A 21,795-nucleotide genomic window follows, 5' to 3' on the forward strand; every position below is an offset into this window, starting at 1 on the left:
ACGTACTGGGATGATTTAAAAAATGGGTTTACAGTTGCAAGATTTGCTTTACCAAAGAGAAGGGAGTCTCTCCATGTGCTTTTCCAAGTATACTCAACCACCGGTTGAAGTTCGTCATACCATTCGCCTTTATGAGCATTTAACCGCTTCTTCAAGTCACTTAAGATGATTTTGGTAGCTGCTTCTGCCTGCCTGTTCTCCTGAGAATACTTGGGCTTTGAGTAGCTTACTTTATATCCCCCAATCCGCGCAAAACTCTTCAAAGTCCCTAGAGATGAATTGAGACCCATAGAGATGAACTCCATGCCGACAAATAATATTCTTCCATAGGAAAATCTTGACCTTCGGATCTTTGATTGATATGTACGCTTCAACTTCAACCCACTTCGAGAATTAATCAGTCAAGACTAGGAGTTACTAGACACCTCTGGTTGACCGGCGCATTGGATAATATCCATTGACCAACACATGAAATGATAAGGAGCTGTCATTAAGGACAAAAATTTCGGAAGGTTGATGGATTAATGGAGCGTGATGCACTTCGTACACTTTCGAGCATATTTTTTTGCAATCTGCCAACATGGTTGACCAGAAGTATCCCAATCTTTTTTATCTTGAAATGACACCCGCATAGCCCTAGTGAACCTCAACTATCACAATCTCTACTCCAAAATCATGTATGCAAAGCAAATATGGATCGGTAACTCCTCGCATGAAGAATGAGTCATGAATCATACAATACTTCGCACTGATGATTCTGAATTTACGAGCTTGCCATTTGTCTGGTGGGGCTCGCCGGTCCGGATAAGTTTATTATCGGAGTCATAATCTGCCTCCCAATCATTCGTGGAACTATCTTCCACCTCACTTTGAATTTTTAAGTTTCGGAACTATATTAAGTTATTAACCCCTTTCCTTGGATGCTGGTTATGGCTCTTTTGTTTTGGTTTTTGTCCAAAATTTACTTTAGGGCTATTTTACGAGAAGTGTTTTTAACTTTGCCAAATGATGGATACAAATATATATTGGTCTATGTCTATTATGTGAAAATTACCTCCTTTTTTTTTTTTGGAAACACAATATGATTTTTCAAACGTTAAAAGCATGTATTATGTATGAACACACAATCCAGTGGGATGAGATCAGTGCGGTGCTTACCCTTTATAAAAAAGGACATTTGACCACAGCCACATTATTAAAAATATTTTGTTGATTTAGTAGGTTTAACTTGTTTTGCGTATGTATTTTGCTTGAAATATTCATGTCACTATACACATTTAGACCCATAATTTTGGATCGTTGCTCATTTATTCTCTATGGTTATATCTAGGTTAGAAATAATTATATTTAACTAAATTATATAGGCCACATTTTATGTTTTGTCCAAGCTCCAAAGAACCTAGGCACGACACTGATGGGATGTACCATAATTATGTGCCTGTTAACCACTTATTTTACCAACCAAAACTTTATGTCTATTATTATTTTAAGGATACGACGGGATGAACCATAAATAGTTGACACATATTAACGACTAATGAGAAATTGAGAACTCCCATGAACCACAAGTTTATCATGGACCAAAAATACGTTTATCATGTCTCTGCAAAACAACAACAACAGTGGCATCCAGTCACTTATGAATTGTTAAGGTATCATATGCTTTATACTACCAAATCTTCAACAATTTTTTTTTTTTTAGTATATCTTTTACTCTGCCAAAGTCTTATTAGGTCTAACTTCTAACACGAAAACCATTGTCAAAATAGTTTACTCATATTAGATATATATATATATATATATATATTTTTTTTTTCTATGTAACATTTACCAAACTTTATTAATATGAACCAGAAGTATACAAAATTACAATAAGATAACAAATACAACCAATCTAATATAATAAAGTAGGCTCTAAGAAAGCTATATCTATTTGTCATGTGTCACCTCTAATTATTTCCTTTTTATCTCATGTAGCAAATTGGTGATGGGCTGTGTAAATTGGTTAATGGACCATACTAATTGATCGACTTCTGCATAGAGCAAATGTTACTCTATAATAGAGTATTGATTTTAAAATAGAGTGGGATTGAAAATGGTATAAGAACCTAACAATTTATCAAACACAATAAAATCCAAAGCAACAAAACTTTGAAGGATTTAATTACTTTGATTAAATAATTTCTGATATGTTTTGTTTATATTATTTTGCATCAAAACATTAAGAACCATATATATAAAAAACCACATATTGAACATTTTTTAAACAAACATTTCATATTTAAAAAAAATCTATTTAAAAAATATAATTCTAAATTTTAAGATATATCATAATTCATAAAAATAGAATTAAATATATGTCGCGCAATTTCTAGGAAGAGATATTTTATCGTTGAACGTTACGTTCTGAATTTACGAGTAGACGGCGAGACACGGTCCCTTTTAGTCTCAAAGTGAATATATCCCAAGCAGTGCCTCATTGCTGCTGAACTACACATTGCTCTGCTTCTTCCTTGTCCAGTCTTCTTCTTCTCCGATGGAGCCTCCATATTTTTATCTGTTCAAGAAACTCACTAGAACCTTCTTCATAATCACTTTGCTAACCACAGTCGTAAGCTCATTAGAAGTGAAACAGTGCCGTGAATTCAAATCGATCATCAGTTTCGGAGATTCCCATGCCGACACTGGAAACTTGCTTGGCCTCTCAGATCCTAACAATCTCCCTCACTTTGCGTTTCCACCGTATGGAGAGACCTTCTTCCACCATCCCACCGGTCGTTTCTCAAACGGCCGTGTCATTATCGATTTCATGGGTACTGTTTATTGTGCCCGTTGACTTTATTTAAGGTTTGATTAAGTGTGTATTGTGTATAGGAAGATGAAACCAGAAGAGTTATTAATTTTCTTCAACCCTTTCTTTTTGTTTACGTTTCCTTGATGCTCTTACTTGAATAGTAAGTTTGATTGTATAAATCCTAAAATTCATCTATATACAGAACCATTAAGTTCATCTAAATGCGGAACCATTAGGTTCATCTAGATACAGAACCATTAAGTTTAGGTTATTGGTTCCTCAACTTAAAGCTCCCTCATGCTCTTTTCTATGGTTCTGTACGTTCACAGCTGAATTCTTGGATTTACCGCTTGTGCCTCCTTTTTATGGATCTCAAAATGCAAACTTTAAGAAGGGTGTTAACTTTGCGGTAGCGGGAGCAACAGCACTGGAACGCTCTTTTCTTGAAGGGAGAGGAATTCATTTTCCTTACACCAACATTAGTCTAGGCGTTCAGCTTAGTAGCTTCAAAGAGAGTTTGCCTAAACTATGTGGCTCTCCTTCAGGTTGGGAAAATTGACTCCTTTTAGTTTAACTCCTTTTAAAACTAGGTGATCTCATGAACTAATTAAACCGGTGGCCTTTAAATTAGTTCCTGTTATATATGGTTAGAAATATTAAATCTGATATATTACCGTTCCCATTGTAAAGTAGGACTAGAATCGGACCCGCACTACAGCGCGAATGATTGTTTATTAATATATATATATATATATATATATACAATTTTAATAGATTAGAATATACTATATTTTCATTTTTGCAGTTGGTTATATTAAATCATATATTTGGGGTAATGAGTTTGGATAAAAGAATAGTAGGGAAAAAAGAGAGTAAATGGTAATAAAATGAGTTTTGATAAAATAAATATTAAAAAGTTTAGAAAAATACTAACAACACAAAAAATAAATAATTCAATTTGATCATTTTAGTAGTAGAAAATAGGAATCTACATAAATATTATAAAAATATTCCGCTTGTAAAAGTTACACTAATATGTATGATGTGATGAACCATAAGAACAATTTATCATTTACCCAAAATTTTTAATCTAATTTATCATTTACTCAAATTTAGCAAAACAATTTATCATTTACTCAAATTTATCTAAATTGAAATTTAGCAAAACATTAAAGCCAAAATTTTATCATTGATTATTTTTAAGAATATCAAAATCATATTTCTTGAACTGAAAATAAATTAAATAAATAAAATCCTAAACTACTAATCTCGCAATTTTCACTACATCATAATTATCTATTATTTTGTATTGTTATAATTTTCTAACTTCGGTTTTATTTTTTTATGTTGATGAGTTTTGCTTAGGATAGATCTTTACATGGTTCTTCTTTAGATTATCCTGAGTTTACAGCAAGGGAAAACAATAAAAGTAAAAATATAGTTCATATATTAAGTTAAATTATTTACAAAAATGTAAAATAGTTCATAAATTAAGTCAAATTATGTATATACCTGATTCACATAAAATTTTTAGTAATTTGATAACTTTTGTAATGCTTCATATGTCCTGAATACAATAAAAATTATTAATCATTCATAATTGAGTTTGATAGTCGCAATCAGCATCATAATTAAAAAATATTGAATGAAATTTTGTACATACCCGTATCACATAAGAACATATCAGTTTGATAGATTCACAATGTTTTTGATGTTCCTGTAAAATAAATATTAAAAAAATTAATATGTATCATATTGGATAAAATAACATGAATATAGTAAACAAAATCATAAATAAATAAAAACATCACAAAAACATAGAAAAGGTGGAATGAAACAATTGATGTTTTGTTCGTATGAATTTATATAGTGAGGAATGGGTGTCTATTTTTGGGGTTAGTAAATTGAAGTCTTCTAGAAAAATCTTTTTTGGCTTGTAGAGAAATTTAAGTGATTTCTAATAATTATATAAATATATTTAGAATATTAGTAGTAATTTCGGATTTTAATTTAATTACTTAAACTAACTGATTGAATATTTGGTATTACATATTGAAATCTAATCATATATGGTTGTTAAATTATGCTTATGTTTTCCATTTGTTTAGGTAATTCAAAATTGATAGAGATATGTGAAAATCTTTGAAATCTAATCATAGATGGTTGTTAAACTGTATTTACTGGTTGTTTCCAAATTGAATAATAATTTTGCATAAGTTATGCTAATGTTACAACGTTTTCCGTTTGGAATTTCTCAGAACATCTTTCCATATCTTCTTTTAATTATCATTAGTATTTTTATTATACATATTAGGAATGATAACAAAATTGATAGAAATAATTTGAATGTAATTATAAACATCTCAGTAATTCTCATTAGTATTTTTTTTTTCTTTTTGTATATATAGTTGTATAATTGAAAATTTATGTTTCAGATTTTTAAAATTATTTAATTATATTATCATTATTTATGAATTATATTAAAATGAATTTTATTTCAGGAAGTATATACTAATATATAATCAAAATTAAAGTAGTTTATTACATATATCAAAGATTGAGATCTTACTGATTTGTGAAATCAATTATCTTGTTATTAAGTTTGATTTTTTTAGGAATGTTTCTGGTAGGATTTTATATTGGACGATATAGTTTTCCTATTTATGTTATACAGTTTGATATATATTAATTATGTATGTTTGTTAGTTTCCTAAATTGTAGAAAAATATATATTATCGTAATTATTATGATTTATTTATGAGGGAATTTATTATATTTTTGATTTATTTTTTGGAAAACCCGATAACCCATTTATAACGCAGCAGGTAATTCTCAACCGAATCCAACTCTTTAATTTCGGGTTATTTTTGTAAAATTGACCCGACCCAGAAGCACTTTTGTACTTCTCTTTTAGTTATAAAGGGATTGGTACTCATCTGCTTTGGTTTGGTAGAGTCACAAAAAAAAAAAAAGAGAAAAATAAAACATTCGTTTTGTTTTTGTTTATGCTTAATAACATTCGACTGATGCAATGAATCAAGCTCATTTGTAAAATTGTTTTAGACTGCAGAGATATGATAGAAAATGCTTTGATTCTCATGGGAGAAATTGGAGGGACCGACTATAATTACGCATTCTTAGTTGGCAAAAGCATTGAAGAGGTCAAGGAGTTGATTCCCATGGTTATTACTGCTATCTCTTCTTCAATCACGGTAAATATTTCTCTTTTTGAATATCTCATCAGATTCTTGGAACATTGACTGACTAAATATTTGATAATTATAACACAGGAGTTAATCGGTATGGGGGGCAGAACATTTCTGGTGCCCGGAGATTTCCCACTCGGATGCTCGGCAATCTATTTGACATCATATCAAACATCAAACATGGAAGCATATGATCCTTTGACAGGATGTTTGACATGGCTGAACAAGTTTGGAGAAAACCACGACGCGCAGCTTCAAGCAGAACTCAACAGACTCCAGAAGTTGTACCCTCATGTCAACATCATATATGCTGACTACTACAACGCGCTGTTGCGCATTTACCAAGAACCAACCAAATTCGGTTAGCCTTCTTGATCTTTTTACTGAATCTCCACAACAAGTACATTGATCAATTTGCCAACCGAGTTATCTATGAAATCAGGATTCATGAACAGACCCTTGTCCGCTTGCTGTGGCGTAGGAGGACCTTACAATTTTACCTCATTTTGGCAATGTGGGGCTGATGTAGTTGAAGGTTGCAGTGATCCTTCAAAGTATGTGACTTGGGACGGTGTTCATATGACTGAGGCTGCGTACAGCTTGATTTCTGAAGGTATACTAAAGGGACCCTATGCGGCTCCTCCTTTTGATTGGTCTTGCCTCAGCTCGGAAATTAAGGACAATGGACCGTCTGAAAAAAGAATCGTTTGATAAACAATGGACCGTCTGATATAAGTTGGTCAAAAATTTGAGAGAAGGATACTGATAATACCATCTATGTTCTTCAGTGCTTATCTTGGATCATGTTCATGCATTTGTATTAATTTGACAATTTGTATTGTTGCTATGTTAGATAAACTATGATATATACCTCCGCTTTAGATGATCATTACCATATCATAAAATAATGAAACTACGTGGCTTGCAATTAGCCAGGCCTTACAGCAAAGTCTAATCCTTCCACTGTAAAAAAGTGTCGATGAGGTTAAACACAAACAAGACCATAGAACCGGAACTATAATGTGACCAAAAGTGAACATCGAACTATACTTGCAAACACCAGTTAAGACTTGCTCACTTGTTGGTTATGATCCATGGACATACATATATGAATCTTATCCCGTACTTAGAAATTATTTAGAAGAATCTGCAAACATATATTTTGTGGAGGATGGCTAAAAGTCACAAGTAGGTTATACAAATGCAAAGATTTCTAATTTATAGAAAGTAAATTATCGAGTCATGACCAATATGTCCTTTCCAACTAGTTAGGTTCTGTACTTTCTCCTAAACAAAACATTTTGAAAATTTTCGATCATAATAAAATGTGGAAATTGCTTGATCCAGTGGTCAAGAATTTAAGGACTTATAATTTCCAGAGGTGTTTGCACATAGAGCAGTCATTAATGGTATCGTAAAAATATAAGGTATATTAGAAATTCTGATAGAGTAAGTTGTTTAGAGAATATAACTTGAATACGCCAGGAATTTTAACTTGAATACGGCAAGAATTTTTATATGGCTTGAGATCTTTTAAGGGAGTGAAAGAAAGGGGGAGAGTCATCATTTTGTTTTATTGATATAGAATTGTAGTCGTAATTTGAGATATTACAATGGTTATGAACTATTGTATTTATTGTGAGATTATGTACATTTAAATAAATATTTAGAAGTTAATATTTGATATATCAAATCTCAGCAAAATATATCTTGTTTCCTGTTTTGTTATAAATAAAAGATGAATATTTCATGTGTAAGATTATCCCAAAAGATTGTTTGGGATTTGCAGTTAAAAACAATCTCGGCAATCTGCCAAGTACCAACATGGTTGACCAGAAGTATTCCAATCTTTTTTATCTTGAAATGATTATAAATATTTCTGAAGTTTCAAATATTAAAATATTATAGATATTTCAACTTTTAAAAAAATTTAGAAGACCTTTAAAATATTAATAATATATTTAAACTTTTACGAACTGTAAATATGAAAATACTCAACCGTTTTAAGAGTTCTAAATATTATAAATATTTAAACTTTATAAGAAACACCAATTTTATAAAATGTAAATGGTTACAACCTTAATAAATAACATATCAACTCAATCTAATATTTACAATACAAAATAATAAATATTAAAAATTAAGATTATATAGTGCGAGTTAAAATATCTCGGGACGGAGTTATATAGCAGGACGGGTTTTGTTGATATTTATATAAATTTAAAATATTATTAATTTGGTGTTAAACGAGTAAAACATCATTTCATTATTTTGTTAACACTATCGGTATCCAAGAATAGACATATCTAATTAAATTGATTAATAAATATTATGTAAAAAATAAATTATACTTCAGTATTATATGGTTTAAACTTATAAATACAATTTATAATTTAAATATTTTAGTTATAAATAATTTGTACCGCGGGTACTAATCTAGTTTTTCATATATATAACTTTACTCTGCCAAATTCTTAGTTCTAAAAGAAAACCATTGTCAAAATAGTTTACTCACATTAATTTTTATATATATATATATATATATATTATTGTTTATATTTAATAAGTTAATTTTGGTGAAAGCATCTCCAATGGGGGATTTAGGAAGAGCTCTTATGCTAGAAGGAATGAGAAAATCAAAATCAAAATTGAAAGAAAAAATAAGAGACAACTCTGGTTTAGTAAACTTAAGAGTCAACTCTTATTCTATAGGTGTCACTTTTTTTATTGGGTGGAAATTTAATATATTACAACTAATCTCTTTCCCCATTTATGACTTGTACTTCTATTTTTAATATGTTTTTATATTGTGTATGTTAAAAAATTTATGAAACGCAATAATTTCCTAATTTTATAAAATATAAAATATTTAAACATTTAAACAAATTAAATTCTGCTTAAAATACTTTTATCGTGAAAATAATATTTTTTTTTGATAGTTTAGATCCCATTAAATTTTTACCATTGGAGGGAGATAATTTAATTAACCTTCCAAAAGGTTCATATTTTCAAAAACTACAAAATTTAATGCAAAAAAAATGATAAGAGCCTAAAAATAATAACCCTCCATTGAAGGTGGTAGAAGTTAACTTTGGTAAGTTACGCTAACATGTGCAACCTAAATAGTAAAATGTAACTTGTGCCTCCATATTTTTTTTTCTTTTTGTCTTTTCGATTATATTACGACTACAAAAAGTATCCAGAGTATAATTTTATATCCAAAATATTAGTTAATTTAAAATTGAATAATTAAAAATACCCCAAATACCAAAAACTATCAGAAATATCCAAAATATTCAAAAATATCTGAAGTTCTCGAAAACATCCAAAAATATTATCCGAAAAAAACCAAAAGAACCGAAACCGAAGCCGAACTAAGATGACTTCAGTAATGTGAATCCTAAATTCCAGAACCGAAAGAACTAGAACCAAATAGAATCGAAACCAAACGATCCGAATACCCATGACTAACTGTTACACATCACATTTTACTAAAAAGTTTAGCATACTGTGTTCAACCTTTCTTTTTGATAAAATTACTGTGTTCAACCTTATCTATTGAAATGATTGTGAAATAGCATACTTAGAGCATCAGTACTCTAAATATTGTCATCAGTTTTTAATCTTAATTTAGAGCAAATAATGTCCAATGATACTCTATGGGTCCTATTGGTAACCATTAGAAGAACAAAAAGAAAAGGAATAAAAAGAACAATACAGAATAGAATAAACAGTTTTTGAGGAATGAAAGAAAAATTTGCAGAGAATGAACTAAATAGTAAATGGTAACCAAACAATAAAAATTTATTTTTAAATATAGTAAATATTAAATAAATCAAATTCAATATTAATACTAATACTACTTCTAATGTATATACAATGAATTTTTCATTTTTTTTAAATTGTAAATTAAATTTTAGATATGTCATATTAAATATTAATATTTAATATTAATCTACATTACAATTTTAAGGGTAATTTAAAAAAATTTTAGTTTTTATTTACGATATAAACATGAGTCTTTTAAATGTATTTTACTATTCATATATGGTTTTCAAATAGTCTTAAGATTAGTTCAACATGAACTTCATATCAAAATTATTTTTTCTGTCAATACATTATGAAAATATGAAAATTATTATATTAGAAAATGGAATATTATTAATAAACTTATTTTTTATTTATTTTAAAATATAAAAACGAATTTTAATATTTGTTCTTTTTTCTGTTCTATTTGTTCCTCATCAATTTTGAGGAGGAACACTTTTGTTCTATTGTTCCTTATTTTTTTTAGAATGTAAAGAAATGTAAAAGAAAAATTATTACTATCAAATGGTAAAAAATTGTGGAATAGAGATGAATATCACATTCTTCCTTGTTCTTTTCCTAAAATATGGTCACCAATTGAAGCCTATATGTTGTTCTACAAATAAAAAAAGAAAAATTAATAGTGCTCCAAAATTACAGAGCCCTCAATTTAAATATATTATTGTTTTATACCTAAACAAAGTTACATCATTTTTTCACGAGCCAAAAAGTTCAAAAATATATTTTGCTATACAACAAAAAAAACATATAAAAAGATGTACATAGAAAGTATTTAGACTTTTCTAATAGCATTAAAAATCTACAGATCACATAGTCATAGAGAGAGAAGTTGGTTTTAGAAAATAGACCAAAACGAAGAAGAATTCAAATGCAGTCTAAAGAGAGATCTTAAATTAATTCAATTAGCATTATTCGCAATGTTTATACTTCATAGAAAGAAATAAAAATAAAAATCTAAAAAGGTATATAACTATATAAGTAAAGTATATATGCGCTTAATTTGATTTGTTATCAAGTGCAATTATCTCTAAGTTTGGTAAGCGTTCTTGAAGAGGTACCAACTACTCACCATCAAAAGTATTAATTTCACTAGCCATATATCACTTGCTCTATTTCATATTCGTATATAATGACCCTCTTTGTGTTTGCTTCCTTCATAGTCACTCACTTCAGGAATCATGTTCAAATTACCCGAGCCAATCAGAGACTCCCACGTGGCAGTTCTCGGGTTTTTCCCCGTTGGCGCTCATGCCGGTCCTCTTTTAGCCGTTACGCGTCGTCTCGCCGCTGCTGCTCCCTCCACCATCTTTTCTTTCTTTAATACCGCAAGATCAAACGCGTCATTGCTCTCCTCCGATCATCCGGAGAACATCAGGATCCACGACGTCGATGACGGTGTTCCGGAGGGCACCGTGCTCACCGGGAGTCCACGGGAGATGCTCGAGATGTTTCTCGAAGCGGCCCCACAGACTTTCCATAGAGAAATTGCAGCGGCAGAGACGGAAGTCGGTAAGAAAGTGACATGCATGCTAACAGATGCCTTCTTCTGGTTCGCAGCGGATATGGCTGTTGAGATGAAGGCGACTTGGGTTGCGTTCTGGGCCGGCGGAGCAAACTCGCTTTGTGCTCATCTCTACACTGATCGCATCAGAGAAACCATTGGTGTCAAAGGTATATATGGTGAGGAAATGCTTACTTTCTTAGATCATCTGCATTGGTGAGCGTCTCACCCAAGTCATAAATTTTTTTATGAAAACGTATGCATTGGGGAGAGATCCACTGAATATATTATCAATAGAATATTATTATTTTTAGTGTATATGTGTCTAAATTTTTTTAAAAACATTTCTACCTCCATATTATAATATTATTTGTGATATAGTTTAACATTTGTAATGTCATACATATTTTAAGTTTTATCTTAAATTAGAATATTTTTTATTAATAACTTTTAAATCATATTAAATTACACTTCATATTCGATTTTTTGAATTAGTAATATCTATTATAGAATTTATAATATTAACAATAATAGAACCGTAATAACTATTAATACGTAAAAATCTATTAAAATATTAAGTATAAAATTATATAGCATATAACTCATTAGATATATATTAATATATATATGTATATATTGACATCATACCAAATGAATTTAAAATGTACCAAGTACCAATACATAGTGAGCTAGGAGCTAAGGACTCTTATGCACACGTTAGTAAAAAAAATCGTATAGTTACGATATAGCCACAAAATTCCTTGACTAATTTCATATCAGCCACCAATATTAATCATTAACAAATAACATTACTGTTTCGTAGCTTCTTGTACTTTTCCTGACTAATTTTAGCTACAAGTTTTATGTGTGACAATTTCGTCACTAATTATAGCCACAAATTTTATTTGTGACAATGTTATGACTAAATAAATTCACAAATTATGTTTACGATTACATCGTGGCTACTTATAGTCACGAAAATATCAAATAACTTAATCTTAGCTTAAGTATCTACAAAAAGCGCCCAAATTTCAGTGTCTATTTTATTTTTCAAAAAAAAATATTCAGTATATTTTAAACTTTAAAAATCCTAAATTATAAACACAAAAACAAAAATCCAAATTTACACCAAAAATCTAATTACTAAAGTATACCCTAAAACTAAAATTATACCCTAAAACTAAAATACAACACTTGTAAATCATACAACCAAAATTTAAACGATTATATTCACATGAAACTAATATATAAAACCATTTACATGTATACTTTACATAAAATCAATTTTTTAAAAAGCCAAACAAATATTTCAAATATAATCAATTTTTAACCCCCAAAAAAAATATGATCATTACAATAACTTAAATATATAATAATTACTTTTAAATATTAATCATCACTCTATAAAATTATAACTGTAAACCATAAATCATTAATAAATATATTGAACAAAAGAAGAAAATAGATAATAAAACATATACAAAATGCAACCAAAGATACTAATTTCGTCCACATATATAAGGATCACTGTGTAACTGATTATCCACCGTTGATAACACTAAAGCTAACAGACACAAATACTCTTCTTCTTTTTTCCAAGCAAAGCAATAATTGTCTTCTCTTCTTCATTCTTACGACCCTTAGAGTATCTCCATCAAAGGTTGTAAACTATATCTTAAGAGTTGCTTAGGTAAAAAAATAAATCAGATAAATGGAAAAAAAACAAAATTACCTAGTGATTGATCCTTATGTTAGATATTTAAGGATCACTAGGGATCAAGGTTGTGTCAACTCCTGATTGGTTGAGGAGATTTTTTTTTCTTTGCCTCGTTTGTGTCGCCTATATGCTCTCTCTCTCAGTTTTACGATCCACCGCCAAATGTTTGTTCACCGTCGTTCTTGTCTCCGCCTGATTGCATCTAGGTTGTTCTCAAGAGCTTTGTGAGAATCTCTGCTTCAGCGACTCAAACACCCGAAAGAGTTTCACAAGGTTTGTTCTCTCATTCTCTTTGTCGATCACTCCCCATCCCAATTCCCAAAACCCCAAATTTTGTGGGTTCTTCAAAATCTCATCCACATAATTGGGTTCAGGAACCTGAATCGATTTTTTTTTTAATTTTATTTGTGCAAGAGAATTAGTATTCGCAGAGTTGATCGAATCTTTCATATTTATTTTGTTTCATAACTGGTAGCGTTGATTGTTGGAGATATGTTTATTTGCTCGTAAGTCGTAAGGCTCTCTCTGTTTGGTTTCTCCGATTTAAGCCTTTTTTTTCAGGGTCGTTTCGTTGTGAGTGATGAAGATGCTTTGTTGAATACTCAGTGCCCGAAGAAATTGGAGCTGCGATGGCATAGTGAAGTCACTTCTAGCGTTTATGCTACACCCTTGATTGCTGATATTAACAGGTATGACTTATTATTTCCACCAAATTCTATTATGTTGATTGATTCTGTATACAAATCTTACTCACAACTAGATGTTTATATTCTGGAATTGGGTTGTTTGTTTTCGCTGAGGATCATCACTGCTTCTTCCATATATTGTGCTTAAAGCCAGATTTGTTTTATCGTTGCAGTGATGGAAAGCTTGACATTGTTTTTCTCTCTTCTCTCTCCGTCGGTTCACCATTCTCTCTGTTTCTGGGATGGGTGATTTCTTCAATGAGGTTAGTTTTGATTACTCCTTCTACTAGTGTTTGTTGTTTTGATTCTTCTTATCGATTTGGTTTTTTTTTGTTATTGAAGTCGAATCTTCGATTTGGAATATTGAAAAGAAGATAGACTTCTGACTCTTCAAATTTGATTCAGACTTAGAACAACGTTGGTGTTGCTTTTGGAACTTCTTACTATCATCTTCACCCTAACCATGCAACTCTCCTCTAGGATCTTCTTCTTGTACGCTTCGTTCTCTCTTCTCTTCTCTGAGACTTGCTTATTGTCTCTTGTTTTTGATCACTCGTTTTTGGATTAAATAACTATTGCCTTCACATCAATCATGGCTATCTTTGTAATCGAGAGGATTGATGAGAGGCTGTAATATTACAGGTTTTTCGATGACCTTAAAACATATGCTTTAGTACAGTTTGTTCATTGCATTGCCATTCCCTTGATGTTTATTCTATTACCTCCAATGTATACACATTCTACGTATTGGCTTTGGGCTGCAGGTTAGTTCTAAGGGTTTATGTTGATATATATCTTCAGTTTGCTTTTGCAGTTATAGCTTTCTTACCTCTGGTTCTTATTCTAGATTCAATTGGCTGAAATTGCAGGATTTTATCTCTTAGCCAAGGTGGAAGAAGCTGCTGATAAGCCTATATATAGCTGGGAATTGCAGATTCATATTCAAACCGTTCTCACCGTTTAACTTGTTTGGTTTCATATATAATCACAATCGGTTAATGTTTCTTTGTTATGAATGAATTTAAGTGTTTCAGTTTTGTTTTTATGTATGAGTTTTAGTTTAATTTAAACATGTTTGACTGATTTGTGTTTTACTTTGTATCCTTTCATGAGATTTGGGGAGAAGAAGAATAAGACAAAGTTCTTAATCTAACTTTTTAGCAACTCTCAATGGACCAATAAAAATTTACAGCTTCTTAAGAAGTTCTTAATCTAACTTTTATCAAAATTAATAAGAAAATATGTGTTAAGCAATTTTGTTTAAGATTCTTTGATGGAGGTACTCTTAGCTTTCTTCTTTTCTTACCTTTTTTTTTTCTGCGAAAAATCCAGGAAAAAAAAGAAGTCACGACGCTATAACCATGATTTTTTTTAGTGACCATTCGTGACTATTACAACATATAGCCACAAAATTTTAACCTCAGCCACTAAAAGCTTCGTGGTTATATATTAGAGAAGTGGATAAGAAAAAAACTAGCATTTTAGGGTTTTAATGATTAAACAATGCAGCTACTACACTCGTGATTCGTGAATATTATATGTAGTTATGGTTATTAATTTGTTTATTTCCTTATATACGTAAGTAGATGTGCGTACGGAAGAGACATTAGGGTTTATACCAGGAATGGAGAATTACAGAGTTAAAGATATACCAGAGGAAGTTGCATTTGGAGATTTGGACACTGTTTTCCCAAAGGCTCTACACCAAATGAGTCTTGTTTTACCTCGTGCCTCTGCCGTTTTCATCAGTTCCTTTGAAGAATTAGAACCTACATTGGCCCATAACCTAAGATCGAAACTAGTACGTTTCTTGAACATCCCCCCTCCCACGTTATTATCTTTTACATTGAAGAGAGAGACACTAGTGCGCGATCCTCATGGCTGCTTTGCTTGGATGGGGAAGAGATCACCTGCCTCTGTAGCGTACATTAGCTTCGGCACCGTCATGGAACCGCCTCCTGCAGAGCTTGTGGCGATAGCACAAGGGTTGGAATCCAGCAAAGTGCCGTTTGTTTGGTCGCTTAAGGAGAAGAACATGGTTCATCTACCAAAAGGGTTTCTGGACCGGACAAGAGAGCAAGGGATAGTGGTTCCATGGGCTCCCCAAGTGGAACTGCTGAAACACGAGGCAACGGGTGTGAATGTGACACATTGTGGATGGAACTCGGTATTGGAGAGTGTGTCGGCAGGTGTGCCGATAATCGGCAGACCGATTTTGGCGGATAATAGACTCAACGGAAGAGCAGTGGAGGTTGTGTGGAAGGTTGGAATGATGGTGAATAATGGAGTCTTCACGAAAGAAGGATTTGAGAAGTGTTTGCATCAAGTTTCGGTTCATGATGATGGTAAGACGATGAAGGCAAATGCCAAGAAGCTTAAAGAAATTATCCAAGAAGATGTCTCTACGAAAGGATTTGAGAATTTCAAAGTATTGTTGGACGAAATAGTGAAAGTTTAGGTTGTTTACAAAATAATGGAAGAATTATATATACTCAAATAAATGTGTGCCTATATATGTATTCTATCTTGTCAAAGTGTGTTTCTATTTCAAAGGGTTGTTGATTTTCATTGTACGTACTTGATATATACTTACTCTGTTAAGTACCTTTTTAAATAAAATATAAATGTTGAATAGCGATCTATGTTTATTTTAACTTAAGAAAAGACTAGGTGCGAGTAACTTCCGAATATGTGTAATTATAATCGTTTAAAAGATTATCTTATTGTAAAATCTAGAACAAACACATTTTGTACGAATTGTTTTTTCCTGCAACAACAAGTGAGATCTTGTGACGCGTATGGATAACTGGCAACAATGTGTGAATTGTGATTGTGACTGTGATGAAACCGCTGAAACTCAATCTCCATAATTATGGGTATTGGAAGATTCAGATGACGCAACTGATTGAGAGTATTGATTTTGATGCATGTGGTGCTGTTGAAGACGAATGGACACCCAATGGCTACACATGACAAGGGAGAATGTGTTACGAACCCAAGGTAGTATTCGATTGCTAAAAAGATGACATAAGTCAAATTCAACTAGAGGGCTCTGCCGGCTATATATGTTTGGGCCTTTGCATATATATGAACCAGACCAACCAATGATGCAAGTGAGGAAATGAAGCTTGGGACAAATTTCAAGTATCATTTGAAGGTACGGACAACGTGAAAAGTGCCATAATCGACATGCTAGCATCCGAATTATCCTCGCCATAATTAATTACTACTGCTGAAATAATTAAACATTGTTCTCCTTGCCTCCATCAATATTCTTTTTCTCATCAATTTTTTTACGCTCTTCTTCACAAACTTTGCTTATTATATCATAGTATTTCAAAAAGAATATTGCTTTATCTTGTATTCTTGTCTCGAGGAAGTTTGTGATTTTTGTATATAAACCGTAACATTGTGAATTCTGATTAGTCTATGTGACTTGTGATGTGAATACGACGGCTTAGCCAAACCAAACATGCCCATAATAAACATTGTGATTTGTGACTAAAGTGTGTTTATCCTCTGTTTTGTTTAATAGATATAGAGAACACTCATATGTTAATGTAGGACAAGTGATCGATCGCTCTGTCTAGTGGTGTACTCCCATAAAATGGTTAATGTTCCCATAAACATGACCCTTGTATTTCTTAAAATTTGTTCAAATATAAACTATGAATTAATTTGTTTTTTTTTTCTCATAAGGTAACAAGTTCATGTATTTTTTTAGTAACATATTAAATAAGTCATATTTTTCAGAAATTTCTCATTTCATAAATAAAATAAAACTCAAAATTTTGAGTATTTCAAAAGAGAATAATACATCTTTTAACAAATTTTATTTCTTTCAATACTTGTAGGACAATATATTTTCACACTACAAAATCGTAATGCATGTAATATGTATTGTCCTTTCATATGAAAAGAGTACTATAATCATTGATTTGTAAATATATATATACAGAATTTGAAAATTCTTATTAAAATTTTAAATGAAAATCTATGCAGAAATAACATGTTTTACCTACGTATTTAAATCTCTCTCTCTCTTTCACTTTCAAATCCACAAAAATTCATTTAAATATAATGTAGAATCTAAAATTCTAAAATCAATCACACATCATTGAAGTGTCATCATTTCGAGGGGAGAGTTAATGAATCCCACAAGAGGTGATGGAACATAAATAAGATTATGTTCATACCCAAAATGAGTTTCATCACTCATATGATAGAGCAAATCTTGAGGATTTGAAAAGTAATCATGTTGAGACAATAAGCGAAGGAAATACTTTGAAATCATAAGTATTATTACCCAAGACAATAAAAGTATTTTAGAGATTACATGCATTATCTAGAAGATGAAATGCATTGTGAAAATCTCACTGTTTGGCATGACCGGTTAAGCCATTCCGATTTAGTAATGATGCAAAAGAATAATCAGAAATTTGTGAAAATATTCATTAGAGAACCTAAAGAGTTTTCTTAGTGATTTCTGATGTGTGGTGCTTTACCCGATCCCATGAATTTGGATAATGTCAATTTTCTGGTACGTATACAAAACGATATTGTGGACTGGTCATGCACTATAAATATTTGTTATTAACTTGCAACATGGAGTTTGCGAGAGTATTTGGTTAATTGACAATGGTGGTGAAACCATGCCAAGTAATTGACATAAATGACTCTATATGTCAAGTAATTTGCATCATGCCAACGAATAATCATGAGTACTCCCCATTACAATTGGTTTGGGTCAGAAACCAGATATATTCCATTTAAATGTGTTATACATGTTGGTTGCTCCACCACAATGATATAAAATGAAATTTGAAAGAATGTTTGAAATATTGGATATAAATCTCTCTTGATGATTGAATATCTTGAGATGGAGAGATTGTTGTTTCAGTGAGTCAGTCTTTCCAACATGAGGGGGAGAAATAAACAGATGGTAAAGAAATATATTGTAAGAAATTATCTTGATCCTCATACTACGAAATGTGCACTAGAAAATAAAAAAGATAATTTATTGGCAAAGTTTGCAAAGATGCTAAAAGCATGCAAGAACCATTTTCTGACCTTGAGTGAAAAAGTCACATATACCAGCTGTGCTCCAATTAATGTCCTAGAAAGATAAGATCAACTGCTAATAAGTCTAAAGATCGCATGAAGTGTGATAGACTTATGATTCAAAATTTAAGCATTCTCGGAAAAGAAAATATGGCACCGAGGAAGCAAAGAGTTATGGAAAATCTCTAGAAGAGATGTAGAGATGAGTAAGAAAGAAATTCAGGTACCTGAGAATCATAATGAAAGGAAATCTCAACAAGTTGAGTCATGCCTAGAATGAAAAGGAACCAATAAGCAAATTGAAGTCGTAAATATGTTTGCATGCAGTATTGCAGTTGATTATGTTATTGATAAAATCGAGGATTATGAACCGCGGTTAATAGAAAGTTTTATTGGAAAGTGTACACAAAGAATGATTGGTTAATCATTGAAAGAAGTAACTATGAAATAGTTCAAGTCTCTTAAAGAGATAATATTTGGACTTGTAGTCCTTACACTTGAAATTGTAAAATGAGTGGGACATAAGAGGATCTCTATGAGAAATAAAGTATATGTAGTAGTACAATGATTCTCATAAATACTTGATATTTATTATGAGAAATGCACTCTATTTTGGTGGAAGCAACTATTTTAGATCTCTTATGAGTTTGAAAATAAGAGTAAGACTTGATTCAGTCTAGTGAGAAGGTTTTCAAACTGTCAGAAGTTTCCTTTAAAGTGATCATATTGTTAGAAGCAATATTTTATAGTTCTCGAGAAAAAGTTTTGTAGACTTTTGACACCTTTGAGGAGAAAATGGTGAAAGTTTATCTCTATGAGAGAATCATGGGTGTAGATCATTGTTATTGATCTTAATGATCTTATAGTGGGTTGAAAATAAATCGGAAACAATCTAAGACAATATCTTAGAGTTGTGTAAATCCAAGATTGAACAAATGTTGTAATTATGTTAAAGAAGTATTTTCAACAAAGTTTGAGGACGTAGGCATTCGCTGAACCTCGTTAAAAGAATAATTGTATGTGTCTCTTGTCTCTTTTGCACTTACAAGTGATTCTTGTTAGAAGAAAGATACATGAACAAGTGCAAAATATGTTGATGATGAAACTATTATCTGATTTTGGGTAGAAACAATCAATGATGAAATATTACTCCTGAAAGATGGAGAAATCGGATTGTATAAGACCAGATCTTTCATGAAATTTCTTGAGTTTATAGATTTAACATCTGATGAAAGAGATGTTATCTCAAGTTGCTTACATCATCTTACATAGAAAAATGGTCTTGTAGTACCATCATACTAAGAATAAGAGTTTAAAGAGACAACTTTACAGAGGAAGTATGAATAACTCATATGTATAAGAAGATTGTTTGGAAGATTGTATGTAAAAGAAGATTTGGGCTTAAAGTGCAAATAGATCTTCTATATGAAAGGGTTCAAATGACTTGAAGTTTAAAGACCCGAGAGAATATATGATGATCATATGAGTTTGTACCTGAAAGCGTTGTTTATAACAGTTCATAACGTTGATATATATGATCATAATACGTAACCTGAAGATGATGCTTTCAGGGGGAGAAATATGATCATAAGCGTGGTTGTACTCTTTTTCCCTTATCATGGTTTTTATCCCATTGGGTTTTTCCATGAAAGGTTTTTAACGAGACAACAAAAGAACACGTGAAAGATAAACTGCTTGAGAGGAATATTATGATTCCAATGGTGAAAGACTATTATCTTCAAATTATTTTCACATATATTGATGATATCGTGAGAGACGAAAATAATGATCAAGATGGGTCATTAAAGAGAACAATATCTTATAGAAGAATGGTGATGAACGGTGATATACATGTCCTACAAATTTGTTCAAGTGAAGATTTGGCGAACCATTTACCAAGGCGTTTCCAACCACTACTTTTAAGAAGCTACTTCATTGTATTGGATCGGTCATTTCGAAGATTTCAAGTGATGTACTCAAGAGGGGGAGTAAAAGCGCGTTGCACTATTTTTCCTTTAACCATGGTTTTTCCCACTGGGTTTTCCTGGTAAGGTTTTTAACGAGGTAGCATCTCATATGCGCATTTAGGACTACATTTTTATAATGGTCATCCAAGGGGGAGTGTTATGAATAATTATATTGTTGTATGGATGCCCATTATCGGCCATTAGTATAAACCCTAAACCCTAATATTGTACCCTATATATATGTTGTATCCTATGCAACAAATGAATAATACAAGAGAACAATTCCCTAAACCTCTTGTTATAACATGTATAATATAGTTTATGTAAGAGAGAAATGTATATTAGAGATATAATTGTAATTACTGTATAGTAAAACCCTTGTGTACCAGCCTATATATATCTTGTATCTCATTCATATAATAAAGTGTGGCTTCTCTAATAGTTTCACACTACAAAATTGTAATGCATGTAATATGTAATGTCCTTTCATATGAAAAGAGTATAATCGTTGATTTGTAAATCTATATAGAATTTAAAAACTCATCTTAATTTTAAAACTAAAATATATGAATTTTGAAATAACATGTTTATCCACAAATATAAATCTGTCTCTTTTTAACTTTCAAATTCACACAAATTTATTTAAAATATAAAGAGGAATTTAAAATCCAAAAATAAATCACTAAACTTAATAACATAAGTTATTGGTTCTATGATTTTAATGGATTTGGAAATCCAATCAAAAATCATGTATTATTGAATCATTGATTTTAAAATACTTATCAAAATTATGTGTTATTGGTTATATGATTTACAAATACTTGTTCAAATCTCATGTTATTCATTGAATAATTTAATTCTGGATTTCAAAATACACATTATGTTTTAAATGAATTTGAATGTGTAAAATAGAAAGATTCAAATGGAAGGATAAAACATGCATATTATTTCAAAATCCATATGTTTTGATTTCCCCTAACTGTAACTAATAGTTATAAATCATAAAATCAATAACACATATTATTACTAAAAAAA

The 21,795-nt window shown here is 31.0% G+C and overlaps 3 protein-coding genes across 10 annotated transcripts; all 3 read left to right on the plus strand.

Annotated features, from left to right (window-relative positions):
• The first annotated feature begins 2,377 nt into the window (after positions 1-2,377).
• LOC104777081 (GDSL esterase/lipase At1g28580-like) lies at positions 2,378-6,949 on the plus strand. The gene is made up of 5 exons (XM_010501286.2): positions 2,378-2,813; positions 3,124-3,339; positions 5,858-6,006; positions 6,085-6,361; positions 6,443-6,949. Exons 1-5 carry the CDS (start codon positions 2,537-2,539, stop codon positions 6,709-6,711), a joined length of 1,188 nt encoding a protein of 395 aa, XP_010499588.1. The 5' UTR covers positions 2,378-2,536; the 3' UTR covers positions 6,712-6,949.
• A 3,856-nt stretch (positions 6,950-10,805) lies between these two features.
• Positions 10,806-16,190, plus strand: LOC104777083 (flavonol-3-O-rhamnosyltransferase). Its single transcript, XM_010501288.3, has 2 exons — positions 10,806-11,499; positions 15,319-16,190. Exons 1-2 carry the CDS (start codon positions 11,007-11,009, stop codon positions 16,188-16,190), a joined length of 1,365 nt encoding a protein of 454 aa, XP_010499590.1. The 5' UTR covers positions 10,806-11,006.
• LOC109124773 (uncharacterized) lies at positions 12,875-14,885 on the plus strand. 8 transcript variants are annotated; one of them, XM_087503842.1, is made up of 6 exons: positions 12,875-13,319; positions 13,608-13,735; positions 13,906-13,995; positions 14,138-14,224; positions 14,375-14,496; positions 14,602-14,885. In XM_087503842.1, exons 3-6 carry the CDS (start codon positions 13,991-13,993, stop codon positions 14,694-14,696), a joined length of 309 nt encoding a protein of 102 aa, XP_087359968.1. In that variant the 5' UTR covers positions 12,875-13,319; positions 13,608-13,735; positions 13,906-13,990; the 3' UTR covers positions 14,697-14,885. The 8 variants fall into 8 exon arrangements, 4 of the variants coding, with proteins under 4 accessions (XP_087359968.1, XP_087359978.1, XP_087359973.1 ...); XM_087503852.1 differs by having other exon boundaries at positions 13,653-13,735; XR_015592265.1 differs by having other exon boundaries at positions 12,968-13,319; positions 13,653-13,735; positions 14,075-14,224.
• Positions 16,191-21,795: the final 5,605 nt, after the last annotated feature.

This window comes from Camelina sativa, chromosome 3 (assembly GCF_030686135.1).
Source record: "Camelina sativa cultivar CO46 ecotype springtype chromosome 3, ASM3068613v1".
Lineage (NCBI taxonomy): Eukaryota > Viridiplantae > Streptophyta > Magnoliopsida > Brassicales > Brassicaceae > Camelina > Camelina sativa.

Coding starts and splice junctions, on each gene's coding strand:
- LOC109124773 (XM_087503842.1), top strand. Junction 14,225..14,374: donor TCCTCTAGGATCTTCTTCTT/GTACGCTTCGTT, acceptor GTAATATTACAG/GTTTTTCGATGACCTTAAAA. Junction 14,497..14,601: donor GTATTGGCTTTGGGCTGCAG/GTTAGTTCTAAG, acceptor CTGAAATTGCAG/GATTTTATCTCTTAGCCAAG.
- LOC104777081 (XM_010501286.2), top strand. CDS start 2,537: ATGGAGCCTCCATATTTTTATCTGTTCAAGAAACTCACTAGAACCTTC. Junction 3,340..5,857: donor ACTATGTGGCTCTCCTTCAG/GTTGGGAAAATT, acceptor AAATTGTTTTAG/ACTGCAGAGATATGATAGAA. Junction 6,007..6,084: donor CTATCTCTTCTTCAATCACG/GTAAATATTTCT, acceptor ATTATAACACAG/GAGTTAATCGGTATGGGGGG.
- LOC104777083 (XM_010501288.3), top strand. CDS start 11,007: ATGTTCAAATTACCCGAGCCAATCAGAGACTCCCACGTGGCAGTTCTC. Junction 11,500..15,318: donor AGAAACCATTGGTGTCAAAG/GTATATATGGTG, acceptor ATACGTAAGTAG/ATGTGCGTACGGAAGAGACA.